Here is a 16,532-nt window from a genome sequence, read left to right on the forward strand (position 1 = left end):
TTTGCTCACTGAACGCCACTCAAAATCTTGTTTGCTTCCTTAACAGAATATATTGATACACTGATATAAAAATAGGACTAAAACATGAACAATACCAATAAATGAAATGAAATGAAACTTAGATATACTTCATATTGGTTTTGAAAAAGCATATACACATTTAACGCATTTATAGTTATAACCTAAAAATGTGTAGTTTATATTTATGATAGTTACATATGCAAAAAACAACATGAAAGACACTTACATAAAATTGATATCGCTGGGAACGCATTAAATCTTAATGACTGATAAATCACATTGCTTACGACACATCCATCTTTCGAAGTCATTTTTTTCAATTTAAAAACTTACTTGGTTTATCTACCACGTTAGTCCATTTACTTTAGAAATAAAATCGGGATATTAATATGTACTTATCGTGCGACTTTCACGTGCATAATATAGGCATATTCTTGACCCAGCTGTGACAGCGACAAAACATTCTTATAATCAAGTAAAGTGATGCACTCTCAGACTCATACTTACTTGTATTGACAACTTTAAGCAATATTTTTAGAAAATAATTTTTTCGCCGATTTCGGAACCAGATAGTGTTTAGTCCCTTTAAATATTACATATTTCTATGTCTTATTCACTTTTGAGGCTGTTTGACAGGCACGTTCGATGAAAGGAAATGTCTGAAGGCCGAACGTACCAAAATATTTAAATGTGCATAGTGAATAGTATATATCTTTATTGCTTATTTGCGAAGCCCTTCTAGAATTCAGACGTGCGTGTTGTGAGTCAAATTCGACGTTCGTGCTGAATGAAAGGAAAAGCAATAATTATAATGATGATAATAAACATGTCAGAAAAAGTTATTGAGAGCTAAGACTTACACTCGTCTCGTTATCAAATTGAACAAAGTGTAAAAATCACAAGCGCAAAAAATAGTTTAAAAATATGGTTTGTCTTTCACTGAAGCATCCGTGTTATTTTCAATAGGTTGGACTTGGGTAACAGATGTGGCCTCCCGCTCCCTGGTTTCGTTTTGCCTTTTCCTCAGTGCAAACACAAGCAGCACCAGTTCTATCACTTCCAGCACGGACAAAATCGAAAAACCTGCCCATAGTCCAAGTTGTCCTCCGATATCGCTGACGAAATTCACAATCTATATAAAATATACATATTGGAAATGTCAAAGATATTTCATTCTAAGACAAAAACAACGATCTGTCAAATCTGCTCTTAAGAAATAAATAAGTAAATGTATCAACGCGTAATTGAGACGATTTGTTTCTAACTGGTTCTGCTAACCTTTTTTTTCTTTATGCAATGGTTACCTCTTAAAATAATTCCACCCTTTGGATGAGTTTAACATATATAACATATTTAATTCAATTTTCTTCAGTAACTTCATTATTCTACATTTTAATTCTACATACCCCATAAGAGTACTCCTCCTTGACGTGTTCATATGAGAGTGTGTCTAAATACACACGCAAAAGAAGCATGTTGTCTCTGTTAATAATACAAATATATATTTAAAACGTAACTTTTGCGATAATGACAAAATTAACGCAGCCAAGACAAAGGGTATACCTTGCCAGGTTTCTTAATTCCAAATTCACTCCCTTTGAAATAAACATGATAAATGATTTCTAAATACAAATAACATGCGAATACATGTTTGAAAAACCGCATGCTCTCTATCGGAATATGTTGCTCTCAAGCATGTGGAAAATCCCATTACTTTTATAAAAGTATTAAATCGTTCAGTCAATACCAACGCTATCATATATGCAGATCGGGAGCATTACTTTGATTATAGTATACACCCTTCAGTTAATACCCAAGCCTTTCAAGTTGCAGATGGGAACCATTGATACTTTCTTTCTGTGCTGAGTGTTGAAAGTAAACACTGCAGGAGGGTTCAAAGCCTTAGTATTGTATTACAGTCTAGGGTCGCTGTATGGACGCTTTAGGCTTTTATGTTACAGTCAAGGGTCACTGTATGGAGGTTATAAAGCTATAATGTTACAGTCAATGATCACTGTATGGAGGTTATAAAACTAATATGTTACAATCAAGCGTCACTGTATGGAGGTTATAAAACTGTTATGTTACAGTCAATGGTCACTGTATGGAGGATATATAACTATTATGTTACAGTCAAGCGTCTCTGTATGGAGGTTATAAAGCTATAATGTTACAGTCAATGGTCACTGTATGGAGGTTATAAAACTATTATGTTACAGTCAATGGTCACTGTATGGAGATTATAAACCTATAATGTTACAGTCAAGAGTCACTGTATGGATGCCCTTAAATTATTATGTTATACTATATGGTGATAGTACTGACATTCTAAAGCTATTATGTTATATCTATGGTCATCGTGGAAGCTCTATGTCATTGTTAATATAAGTTGACTTTCGATGACGATTTAAACAATAAAAGGTTAACCTTTAAACCTGTAACTCTACTTTCAGAATTTCGGAAATATTTGTGTTGAAATAATTAGCGACCTAATTTGTGCATATACTGCTTGAACCGTCCTTAAGTTAAAAACATTCCGGCACATTTGAATACAAGGTTTTGACCTGATTTTATCTCTGTTCAATGACTCCAAGTCATACTGTGGTAGCTTTGATTTTACTATTCGACGAAGAATTGGAGTAAAAAACTCATTCGGCCAATTCAACAACATAAGCCTTTTGTCGATAGAATCTTTCCTGAAACAGATAACAATTCAGTTTAAAAACAGAAACAATTTAAACAGTATCAAATTATGATCTTAAACAAAAATATATGCAAAATTAATCATTAACATTCCCCAAAAATATATCAGGTGTCATATAGAAGGTAAGGCTTGAAATGGGGGGGGGGTTGCATTTTCTACTAGAACCGAAATGAAAGAGATGCTATTTGTTGTTATCAGTGTAAGATAGTATCTTAATTGACTAGTGTTAAAGAAAAAACATATTTGCAAAAGAGACGAAGCCTTGGGTGCAATTATAGTTGTTCTATGATCACGAGCATTTTTCACGAGCAGAGTGTTTTCGTCTCTAATTCGCTTCGTTTAAAAGCAAATGGTCGAACCTATAGTTTCAAAGGTCAAGACGGCGTTGAAAAACAGAATTTGCATGTTTTTAAAAAAACGGTGAGTTTGTTAGTTTTAAAAAAGAACTTTCCTTAAAAATATGCTATCTTTTTTAATTCAAATTATTTTTTGGCAACATTTTCTTAATCAAAGGTAACGTGTTTTGTTTTGATCAAAGGACGTAACTGCAATGAATTTTAAAAGTAGGCCTTACTTTTAATTATTTCACTCCTAAGTTTGCATTAAAAATATAAAAATGATATTTTCACTGTTAGTATTTTACTGATAAAACTATATATTTCTTCGAAAAACATGAAATAAATATTTTTTTATGAAATAACTAGGTTCCATTTATATATTTTAACCGATTAATTCCTTGATCATATATGCAAACATACTGATCAAATTATTCAAAACATTACGCATTCGTAACTGAGCAGATTTGGGCGATTGATTGTGCCATCCTGTCTTTCAGGTGCTGTACAAAATTCGCCCTACCCCGTAAGAAGTCGACGGTGTAAAATTCCACAGCATCCTTTATTATTTTTCGCTCTCTCGAGGCCATTGACAATGGCCTAAGCCGGTTATAGGATGTGGCAATAGTCTGGCATAATTGATTACTGACAAAAACGGTTTCAATCATGTTCAGGTTTTGGTAGTTGTTTCCCTTTCAGAAAAGTTTTAATTCATAATCAATGCCACTGATTGTAACGAAACCAAATGAAGGTATTGATACACATATGATTAATGTGTAATACAAATATTAAGGTTCATATTATTGTGATTGTTTCCAATTACTAAACCGGGTCATTCATTTATATACACACATGCATGTATAACATTGGCATTCTTAAACATTGATGACAATAAGCGCAAGTTGAGATAAATCTGACAACATTTGCGTAATAAATATAAAAATATAAACAAAATCACCGAATTCTCGTAGAAAGTTCATGGTTGGCACACGTGACCAGTTTACTCATTGTGACATATAATATGAATTACATTCAATAATGCATTGAAAACTACAGAGGAAAGTCCTGTAGTCGAACATTCAAGAAGATCTCTGTCAAGATGCACGAGACAAGCACCCAAACGAAACTTAACCAGAGACACAAACATATAAACATCACATACACAACTACAAACACCACAGACCACTCTATCATCAATATAGCTTTATCGGCTCGGATCTTGTGTTAAACTGTGTTTTGCCCTCAAAGTTCAAAATTGCCTGAAATATGTTAACAAAATCGTGCCTTATGTCATCCCCCATTTTTAAGATGATTTCATTTGGAAATATAAGTCCATGCACACATATGTAGCTCAAGGGATATTGTTTATATCAGTTGATAACTTCGTTTTTAAAGTTTCCGGCCATTTAAATGGTTGAATTTATTTATTAATTATCTCTCTTGAATTTCCAATCTTTTATACATGACTTATCAAGATGATTGGTGGGATTTTACGTTTTTTCAGTCATGTGAGTTATATGGTGTAATAGATGATATGAGGTGGTCTTTGCAAAAGTGTTCTATATTGGTAGTTATGAAGTTGACGGAAACGAAAATATTAAGTACATTGGACCTACGACTCATTCGGTGAGAATATTAAAATATTACTAATTGGGAAAACGACGACGTCTATACATTTATATTTCATTTTACCGTATGCGCCTTCTGGCACGTTATGGCAATCATTTTCAACAAAACTCGTTATACTCGATTTTACTTTCTTCACAACTAAGATACACTACTTTGTGTTAAGTTTTATAAGTATACTGTCAATCGTTACTCAGGCCATCAAAATGCGGTGTATACTGATTATTTCCGTGAAAACGTCCTAACATTGAGAGAAATGTTTTACTTTAAATGAAGAAAGACATAACATATTTTTTTTTTTATATTCTAATGTTGTGGTTTTTTAAAAAAACAACTCATAATATAGTTAGAAAACAAAACCTTACTCGCAGCTTGGCAGGCAATTGTCAAAACTTTCTGGCGTTTTCAAAACGAATTGAGCAAGCGTCTCGCGAACACAATTCTGATGTGCATCCGTAAAGCAAGGTATATCTCCTGTGTTTGGATCCACCAATTTCTCTGGAGGGATGGAAGCATTGAGCATACCGGTTTCATAAAAATGATGCAAACAGCCACACACTTCTAGAATGTGAATATCTTGGTAATCCTTAAGACATTCCTGTAGTAAATTAATTAAATATTACTGAATTTATTCATGTTCAACTTGAACAGACATACTTCCAGATTGTGCAACTCTTGGTAACGCAGTAAACTCTCTTGCAACAATGCATTTACAACTAATTGTTCGTTTCTTCTGTGAGTTTAATTCACAGTGTATATCAATAACAGTATCATCATCTGGATCATCATAATTAAACATTGAGTGGAAGTATAACGGCGAACATTCACAGTGGATAGTACATTTATTGCAATATGAAATTTAATAAAATGAGCTTTCGAAAAGGTGATATCATAATTATATAAAAGATACATATATGATGAGTTACAATACAAAATGCATAAAACGTCGCTAACCAATGCGATATAAACAATATAATATTAATATAAATTATATATCAACCATATATAATGACGTGAGTACATGTGTGCGACTTCGTTGCTTTATATAAATCGTTTAAAGGGACCCAATAAAAGGATATTCACTTGTCAAATGTAACATTTTCTATGGTGCATACATCGGAATATACATCTCATGTAAATAGCAGTATTATAATGCCAGCTAAAGCATATATGCTTTTCCACATTTACCTCATATGATACTTCTGCAGAAGCGTTGCATCGTAGTCGTTCAACGTTTTTCCCAGGTACCCGGTGGGTGGATGTCTACACAATCAAATGCGTGTATAGGTTGACATAGTTAGCGCATAAAATGTAAGTAAGAGACCATGAAGTATTGAGAATACACCTCAGCACAATGAAAAACCATAACTTTTCATTAAAGGGAAGCTTGTATTTAAAATCAATGCAAACAAATGTATAAACAAACATACATTTTGAGTGATAAACTTATTAAATAATGCATCCGTGGACGATAATAATTACTGATAACAAGATTGTAACCGTGTATTAAATAACTAAAGCGGCACAAATACCGAATGACTTGGTCCGTAGAAATTTACATTGATAAACTATCGTCTCATGAGCAAGCAATACCTGGTTTTTACACCTTTCTTTTAAATTAAATCGTCATTAGAACAATTGTTTTAATAATAGTACTATTTATTGGGGAGAAAGCGTGCATGTTTAACATGAAATTCAAAAGGCCATTACGATCTATAGCTTTGTATAATAGAATATTTCCATTCTATAAGACCGACAATATCCGACTAGCTATCAGTCGCATTATCAAATTGAATATTCCATGCACTCCGAGTTGATTAAATTACCACAAATATGGCGAATCATCTTGATTGTCTAGCGATTTAAAGTAAACCGAAATCGTACACTCGAGAAATGTCTGTTAGGCGTCAACATATATAATATCGACTCAAGAGGTACATCGAAAATTTGAATATCCATTCGGAAAAATAACAACATGACTTTGTTAAAAAATGCTTGATCTATATTGCCAAAACACAAGTTTAGAACATGAACACTTACTATCGCTTTAAAAATATGTAAACGAAGAATTCATAAATAGTCGGACAATCGTGAACCTAAAGTAACATTTTAGGTTACACTAAATCATTCTATTTGACAATAAACGGTTAACAACCGTGCGGGATTGTTTTTGAAATACAAAAGGTAGTTGGTGAGATAAGTAAATCAAGTACAGTCTCAGCTTATAACATTTAAACTAATAATACCTTTCTCAAAGCAACGTTTGCCTCGAATCCAGTAGGCACAAATATCCCTTGATTTGTTTCGACATGGTCGTGGTATTCATGTGACGGGATGACTAACACACCAGTAGATGATGTTACAAACGGAATGGATTGTTCTTGATCAACATTCAGCAGCATTTCGAGCCCTAAAAAATTCCAAAAATTGAACTAAAATATGTAAAACAAAACATTTATTTTAAATAGTACAAAAGAAAATTGACTAAAAATAAAACAAGCAATATTTCTGTTGTTTAACTTTTCACATTTCCATTTCAGTGTCCGTCGGACATTAACCTTGTGCCTCAAAACAGGATTGGCGGGGCTTGGCAGTGTTGTTTATTTTATTAGCATTATTTATGTCGAGTCAGGAGTATTTTATAAAGAGCGTTATATGTACGGATATAAATGTGATATCACTGAACACACTTTTATGGAACCAATCCAATAAAGATAGAAAAGAGGTAAAAACTATGGCTATTGTTAAAGAAAATAAAATATCATAAAGGTTTATCAAAATGGGAGTTGAATAATAATTAATATAATCCATTACCGAATCAATATTGAAATTGAAGCAATATTGTTTTGCGTACCATATTGTTGGCCAGCGGAGGCTACATTTCCACAGCCGGACTGTATCATCGGATCCGTACACATCTGGTAGTCGGGGTAGAACTCGTAACAAAGGCCATAATCAAACGAGCGTTTAATATCCCAGGCGTTCCTGATACAAAATTGCAATATTGGGTATGAAACAAGAGTGCAAAACGTCTAACATAATGTATACAACGGACTCAATCTGTGCACGATTGCTTAATTAAAACGGTCTAAAAACCTTTAGTGACTTTGTGTTGTTTAACCGATCCATATCACATATCAATGGAAATATATTCACGAGGATTTTCTCACTAAACTAGTGCCATTTCTCAGAATAAATTCTATTTTTTGTTTTTAATCGAAAAGGCATTTCGAGAAACAGTGTTTTGGACTGAATAGCTACTTTGTTCCGCTAGACTAAAAAGCACGTCTATTAAAGTACAATTACTAGAGGAAGATTATAGACATGAATATGAATCATGTTGATATAAAGGGTATTAGCAGATAAATTATTTTTAATTCTGTTTTTCTTTTATATTATTAAAGACATTGCCTCAAAATATATTGTGTACAAACAGTATTTATATAAAACTTTATTTAAACCCAAATATATTGGAACAACAGCATATGTTTTAAAACATTAATACGCACAAAGTAATATCCGTCGAAACTAAAGTCATTGAGTACTTTGATTAGTCGAAACAAAATTGATATGACATGTACATAAACAAAAAACATAGATTTACATGTAAACATATCCAGGTTAATCATATGGAGCAAACCAGCTTAATATTCATATACATACAAATAATATGTAAATGGATATTTTGTTAAGATTTTACGTGGGTAGCAAGTCATGCTAAATTTAAAATAAGTAGAGTTTGCTTTCAATTTAAAAAAAAAAACTTGAAATAAATAGTATTGCCAAAAACTTGCCTTAGACGATATCCACAGAAAGAAATATATCCGTTAAGAGATGTTGCATGAGGCTACACCTCAATATACCAGGCAAAATATTGCTTCTTTTTCAATTGGCCTTTTGTTCACTTATGCCTGGATAATTATTTGAAATAGTAGGGCATTAATCGCTTGCCTCATGAGTGCAATGATATGCGATCGAGCCTTAATGACAAAAATCTTTTATGGTGGTATGTTACGTGTTTTGATTGATACAAGAACTTCAGTGGCTAACGTTTACAGATAGATGTAAATATCATTGTGCAACCCTTGTCTATAATACCCTTAATGGAAGGCCCCGAGGTATATGTCTACATTGCTAATCTTTGCAAATAATGAACGCTATCTCTAAGATCAACTTCAAAACAAGAGTGTTAGTGTTGATACAAACACTGCGAGTTAACTATATCATGGATTCTTGTTCGTATTACAGTATGAAGGTTTGTAATACTATGTCCGATGAAATACGATATGCAAAAAGGTTAAACACTTTTAAGCAAAAATACAAAGTGCACCTCTTGAAATGTGCATATCATTAGTTTCAATAAAATATATCATATTTTCATTATCTTAAAGATTGAAATAAGTGTTGTTTTATAAATTGTCGTTTTTATTGAGTGTCTGTCGGCGTGTACATGATGTATATTGAAATAACTTGTTATGTTAATTAAACATGACTTGTATAGAATAATTATATTCAAAACATCAATAGTTCTTGTATACGAATGTATAAGTGCGTTGCAGATGTTTTATTATTTACCAATTGCATTTTGTTCTTGTTTGTTTTTCTTCAAAGAAGGCCACATTGAAAATATGATGTTGTTATGGTTGAACTAGCAATTATGTCATAATGTGTATATACCTTCTCAAAATAAAGATATTACTATTATTGTTATTATTATTATTATTATTATTATTATTATTATTATTATTATTATTATTATTTGTTCTTAGTTTTATCTCTTGACTTATTACCGCAACGTTCCTTTAAAATAAACTACCAACTTACTCAGTGCATTTGGAACCGGCAAAATTGCAAATCAAAATAAACTCATTCATTGGTTGCGAATATTCAATCAGTGTTTCAAAATCAAGAAGAGCCATCTTTGTCTTAAATTTCTCGGCCGAGTAGAATAACACATCATTGTCTGAAAAATAAGTGTGCTTTTGTACAATTAGAACTTTTGGAAACATGCATAAAATTGTGACTAATGTACAAAACATTATTTATGTATTTTCAATAAATGCAATAGTTACAAATGCAGTCAGAAAAAAAAAACAGATTTAAAAAACATCAATTTCAATCTCAAAAATTAAATATTTTAGGAAATATTTTTTTACAGAAAAATACTTACCAATCGAGCTAGTGTTAGAACTGTCAAATGCCGTGTAATTATACTCATAAAAATCCTGAAAAGTTCAAAATAACACTCAGACTGACAAACACCATATATATTTGAATGGATGAATATTTATAAAATAAGATAAAGAGACAAAACCCGATTATAAATTAAATTCACTGTGTTTAATTAAAACTTTTAAATTTATAACTGTTTGTGATAAACTTATTCAAAATTATACTTTTCAGAATTATATATATATTTCAAAAGCATTAAGTACATTGATTATGCAGGTGTAATAGACATTTAACCACAGTACAAAATAACTAATGACATATTACGCAGATTCTTCCTACCTCTGTCCCGTTAAACATGTCAGGATTAATTTCATATTTGCTGCTCATTTCTTTTATAACTAATTCAAGATAACTGTCGCCTGGAAAGCTGAAGTACTGTAATGGGTTTGTGTTGCATATCGTGATGAGGGGAAATTTAGTTACTTTCGGCGTCTTTATTTCCCTAGATGTGGAAATGGGTTGTCTGCAACGAAATTCTCGTTTTCAATGTCATAAACGAACTGGACTACAACTGCTGTTAGACATGAAGTAATATTTGTAGTTACTGTAGCAGAAGTAGTATCAGTCGCAGTAGCAAAATTTGTATAATTTGTATTAATGATAACGATGAAATAATAGAACTCAATAATAATAATGCTACATTAAACTATTGAATTGGATGTTAGTCATCGTCAAAAACAAAACTTATCTTTTGAAAATATCTTCTTTGCGCTTCTCAGTTTTATCATCGAAGTCATTTTAATCGTCGATTTCATATCAATATACAACAAGTCTAGTTATAGTACTGCTGTTTACATTCGTACGGTATTGTTTTCTTGTTATTCAGCTTTTTCAACGTAAAGAATTAACGCCGCTGCTATTTTATTATCGATAATTATCGGTGAAATAACTATTTGCTAGGTTGAAAATTCAAACTTATCTATACGCGAAGCATAGCAGATGTAAAACCAATCTTAAGTAAATCATCTTGGAGTAAAAATAAGAGAAGAAATTCGTCGGACTTACTCGCTATACTTTATGTACAGTTCTATAACTTGCCAGCTGATCATTCCAAACGAGGCTGTCAATGCAAAAATCCAAATGAGTTTCAGCACCTGAAATCGTGTAAAAATACCAAATATCGAAATGATAGCCGTTTTCTCATTTTCTAAGGGCATGAATTACTTAGTACATTCTGGAGGAGACGTCCTTTGAAACCACAAACAAAATCGCGGGGCTTATTAAAACACATTTAGTTATAACTGTACTTGTAAAGTAGAATCTGAGTCTTTCGATTGGACTATGTAAATTACAGGCCAATATCCTGAAAGGAAGCACTGAGGCATGTGTAAGTTTCAGGACAAGAATTATATTGAATTCTACCACAATACCATTTAAAAAATAAAATCGTGTATGATTTTATGAACTATCATTGTCCGTATTTAGACAGAGAGAGAGAGAGAGAGAGAGAGAGAGAGAGAGAGAGGGGGGGGGGGAGAGAAGGACGAAGAGAGAGAATGAGAGAGAGAAAGAGAGAGAGAGAGAGAGAGAGATTAACGCTGATTGTTCACTGATTCTATATGCGTGTGTGTATGCATAAATGTTTATTTCCGCTTCCGAAATTGCATAATTATGTTGCTTTTCCATCATTGTGTGACTAAAATATCTATTCATTTTGTACGAATACAGACAAATGATGACGGTAGCGCTAACGGTATTAATTATGATTATTTAAATATTATACAATGGAAACATAGTATGGTTTATGCATTTGCAATCGACCTATATATAAAGTATTAAATTTGATAAAACAGTGCCTCAAGTGGGAAGAGCGAACATGTTCTAACTGTCTTTTTATGCAATATCACGAAGAGCATTTTCGGTTTCAGTTCTGAACTCATGTTTTACACACGATGCAATAATCTAAAAGCGAACAAGTACTCTGCTATAATGGAATATTAAATTGATTTTAACTTAAACGTTATTTAGTCTAGGTGTTGGACCTTCGAAACATACTAAAAAGCAGTGTATTTACAATTAAACATTAGCAACGAAAAGCGTATTTCAGAAATACATTAAATGAATAAAAACGGCTTAGAGGTATATTTTGCTATGCATTGTGTTTTTATGAAAGTCTTTCGCAATATTAAGTTATAAATAAACTGTATACAATTACTTTTATTTTTCAAAATTTCAAATTGATGGTCAGCGTTTACTTTTGTAACTTTATTTTTCACACAGTGATGGAATAAATGACAATATACTTGTGTTTTTATCGACACTTGTATTTCCTGCCTGCTAGTTTTATTTGGAAAAAGGAAACAGAGCTAAACCATATCACTGTTTTGTGTACTAAATTCGTGTACCTGTACAGCCAATGTATATGTATTTCATTAATGTCACAATCTTTGCGGGAAAAAATAATGATCTTGCTTCGTGTTATCTGTACACTAAACCAGGTACTATATGTCCAGATTTAATATTGATGCTAACTCGCAAAATATATTGAGTGTATGAATGCAATCAAACCTACCTTAAATGGTGAATTTTTCAATCGCCCAACGCCATGTACGGTTGCATAGTCCATATACTCAGATAATGCTTCTTTTCCGGGCATTACGTCTTTAGTATTTTGAACAAAGTTGATATTTATTAAACCGAGAATACCTTATTCTAAAAAAAATTCTGCCAACAATTACATTTAATATTCGAAATTGTAATTATTTGATTTATTACACGCATTATATCTCTTGAATAGTCTGCCTCAGTATGAAACAAATTTCTGCTCTGCGATCATTAATTAATATTTAAAATCCAATTATTAAACCCATTATCGATATATCTGACCACCAAATGACCTTCCCATTGTATCGTGGCCATGCAAAAAATATTGATTATTGGACACTTAATACAATTCCGGTGGATACAAGTATTGAGGTCTGGATTATTATTCCTTTTATAAACGCATATAAGACGCAATATTGTAAATGATAACGAATTTGTTTGTCATTTAAAGTAAAGTATGCATTGATGTATGTATTAAATGTAAGAAGTAATTCGAATGTGTGCATTTTGGTAAGCATTGATGCTTTATTTAAGTGTAAGATATATTAAAAGTATGATCAAACATCGTACATCAATTGCAATACTACAATATTCATTGTTTATTATCATACTTATGAATTCTATAGATTATCTATCTACAGATATACATGGTTAAAACATAACGTTTTAACATTAAATCGTCGTAAAAACGCTAGTTTGCACAGCGGCGCCGTTGTTGACGTCAATTGTTACATCGTATGCAAAATATACAACAATAACACGACATTAAAACAGTCCCGCGTTTCTCATTTGAATTGAAAAATGGAATTCCGAATGCGTTGCGTTCATTGGAATATCAATGATAATGCAATGGTAAGCGAACATCTAAGGAATTTTGTGAAAGGAAATTATAATAATCAGTATGAAGATGTGAACTAACACATTCTCGTTTGAATAAGATTAAGCGAGAACAAGTTGTGTTATAGAGAACTAATGTATCCCGCAGAAACCCTTTGATCTGGCATTTGGATAACTACAACCTAACTTAAACTTTTGTTTTGAATTCGTTTGGTGGTTTAAATCACTTCTGTCAATGATAAGTGTTTTAAGTACATTGTAATCATCCTTTCAGATTCCATGAAATAAATAATTTATATACTATAATGAAATAAAGAAATGAGGACGTTTTAAGCGTTTGACAAAGAACCTTATTTTATTTTATCAGCCTATAGTGCGGAATGTTGCGAATAGATTATCGAAACCTCTCGTATAATAGATACAATAAACTTTATAAATATTTATGAGTATTTAATTGCTTCTCATTGGTACTGATATCTTTGTTTAGGTTCTTTGTCAAAGGTTTGACCTCAGGCTAACCTGTTTCTATTAAACTCATTAGGCATATCCTTAGGGCTTTCTTGGAATGTTATTGCGAGCGTTTGTTTTCTGATCGCATTGCATAGCTACATAACTAGGGGCAATATTTATTGGATCTGATAGCGATATTGTAATAAATGGTCAATGGTCATTGATTTTATATACAAAGTCGTTTATAAATATATCTCATCATTTCCGTCTGTTTGCAAATTACAAGTGTGCTGTTTTTAATGCCCAAAGGTATTCAATACCATATGAGTTTACAAAAAACAATACAAAAGTTTGCAACTCAATCCGAATCAAGCGTATGATAAAAACGAGAATATTTAATGGAGCACAATACTATTCTTACAAAAGGTTAATGCCATATGATATCCATTCCGAAGATGAAATATTTATCTAAAGATTTTTAACTTTTATTCAGACTGCCCACCAATTTACCCTCTGTATAAGCAACTTAGCAATTGGTATCAGGATTTAATCGTCTTTTGATATCACCTCTTCTGTCAACAGACCGACCCCTGTTACTCTCAAATACGATATATATGTAAGCGCTCGGCAGCATTTTCTTATTGGCAATATAAAGCAAATAATTCTATTTTTTCTTTATTAAATGTGCCTTAGTTACATTTACTATCCGTTGGGCTATTCTCATTTTAAATTGGTTGTAACATAATTAGATTATTGAGATTTTGACATGTACAATGTAATTGGATTGGCAACCAAAACAAAAGAACAACATAGAATTATGGCTAAGATTCGCCTATTTCCACAAAATCAGAATGGTATTTTTTTCGTTAATTGTTGACTTTAAGAATCACAAAATCATGCAATATTTTGGACAACTGATGCAACTACGTGAACGCGAGAGATCTATGAACTCATTCAAATTGTATTGGTTTGTTTCGACCGTTATGCCGTCTAAATTCACTTCCTGTAAAATGCACAGAAATGAACTGAATAAAATGAAGATTTCATTGGTCTTTACCAACTTGAACTTAAAACTTAATTCATCCTTGTAAAAGTAGTCATATGAAAAAAATGAGTATCGAAAACGACCTCATTAAATCGCTGATCGTTTTAAACCCATGTTGTTACGCACATGACGTAAAATCCTTTGAGGGTTACAATACAGATGTTCGAATCCATCAAGAGGTACACATATTTATTTTTATTTTTGTCTGCTTTTGGCTTTCATTTTACAGAAGTTTATATTGTTTGTTTTTTTTTCCATTTAAAAAACATTTAATTTATTTCTACAACTTTTGATTTCATTTTAAAGCGTCGATTTTTCATTTTTACGTAGTCAAAACAATATGTTAAGCTACTATACGGCTATTGCTATACAGTTTGATTATATAATATGCTGATATCATCAGTAATGTATAATTAATAAAAGCGAATATATTTAATTATATTCGGATATCACTTTCTTACCAAACCGTTGAACAATAAATGCAATAACGGACCTGTCTTGTCTCTCGGTCTTTTTATATAAAATAACTGAAATAGGTACGGCAATTTAAATACAATAAAATTGTTCTTTGACGAAAATGCTTTTAAATTTTGTTGCTGAATCCAGGAAAGGATACACACTAAGAAATTATCAAGCTGATCATAGCTTGAAATGATGCTAATAAGGGTTATACTATCAGTTAACAATCAGATATAAGTTATTTGGGATACCAACTTCTGGACCAACCATCTCCAATGTATCATGTGAAAACAGCGACAAAAGTACGAGTCAGTAATAGAAACAAAACAAAAAAGCTTATCACTTAAATTCTATTCAATTACCAGTATGAACTACCGTTGTTTGTTATCATTGATAGATAAAAACGCACCGGTTTTCCTAAGCCTCTGTTTTTTAATGTTATACCAATTGAGCTGTAGCATTGCATAGTTTCAATCGAGCACTCACAGTACCAGGAACACTTTGCATTGAAAGCAGATCTACGATTTCAGAACGTGCGTTTTATGTTGATAACAAAGACAACAGCTGATTGTGTTGGATATGTTTGAAGGAGGTACATTCCATTTAAGAAATGAATTGCGGGGTTGATGTCATTATCGGGGTATGAACGCAATTGTGTTGGTCAATGTGTGTGGAGTCCGAAGGACTCCACGCGAACTTTGACCAACCCAATTGCGTTCATACCCCGATAATGACATCAACCCCGCAATTCATTCCTTATATTTACACCAATAGTTCATTATTTCATTCAAGAATTGTTAAAAATATCTTCATTTCATTTAAGAAAACCTTTAAGTAATCCGTTCTTACCCATTCTGTAAATAGAACGACCCGACAATAACCGGAAACATTTTTTTCAAATGACGTCACAATAACGCGGGAAAAGATCAACCACTTGAAATCACTTTAAAACGTAAAATTGAAACACTTCTGGTATCAATATATTTAAAATATAATAAACTAACACTTTTAAAAATGTGGATCTATATTTTACGGGACCTGCAGAAACAATACAACCAATAACAAGATCAAAAGCGTTCATGTATATTGTTATGCAATGAATTACGATCCGAACATATCCGAAGATGTTGCGTTCATCGATTGATGAACGCAATTGCCGAAAAGCAGTTTATTTAAGGAATGGGAAGTTGAGGTGTAAATATTTAGATATGAATACGACGTATTATATGCATTTTCATTTGTGCATTTATTACAGGTTGACATCATTAAATTCATAGTG

At 32.0% G+C, this 16,532-nt stretch overlaps 1 protein-coding gene across 1 annotated transcript; it reads right to left on the reverse strand.

Annotated features, from left to right (window-relative positions):
• Positions 1-937: 937 nt before the first annotated feature.
• On the reverse strand, positions 938-12,514 carry LOC128204901 (acid-sensing ion channel 5-like). Its single transcript, XM_052906304.1, has 12 exons — positions 12,431-12,514; positions 10,924-11,012; positions 10,198-10,381; positions 9,857-9,911; positions 9,511-9,649; positions 7,541-7,671; positions 6,933-7,096; positions 5,875-5,949; positions 5,052-5,284; positions 2,586-2,717; positions 1,428-1,503; positions 938-1,153 (listed from the first exon to the last, which is right to left on the reverse strand). The coding sequence occupies exons 1-12, from the start codon at positions 12,512-12,514 to the stop codon at positions 938-940; spliced, it is 1,578 nt and encodes a 525-aa protein (XP_052762264.1).
• Positions 12,515-16,532: the final 4,018 nt, after the last annotated feature.

The sequence above is a fragment of the Mya arenaria genome, chromosome 10 (genome assembly GCF_026914265.1).
Source record: "Mya arenaria isolate MELC-2E11 chromosome 10, ASM2691426v1".
Lineage (NCBI taxonomy): Eukaryota > Metazoa > Mollusca > Bivalvia > Myida > Myidae > Mya > Mya arenaria.

What these genes read in the sequence shown, in the direction of transcription:
- LOC128204901 (XM_052906304.1), bottom strand. Translation starts at nt 12,514, where the DNA reads ATGCCCGGAAAAGAAGCATTATCTGAGTATATGGACTATGCAACCGTA. An exon ending in ACATGTTTAACGGGACAGAG is followed by an intron (nt 9,912 to 10,197) that starts GTAGGAAGAATC and finishes TGAACTTTTCAG; the next exon opens with GATTTTTATGAGTATAATTA. An exon ending in CTGCAGAAGTATCATATGAG is followed by an intron (nt 5,285 to 5,874) that starts GTAAATGTGGAA and finishes AATTTACTACAG; the next exon opens with GAATGTCTTAAGGATTACCA.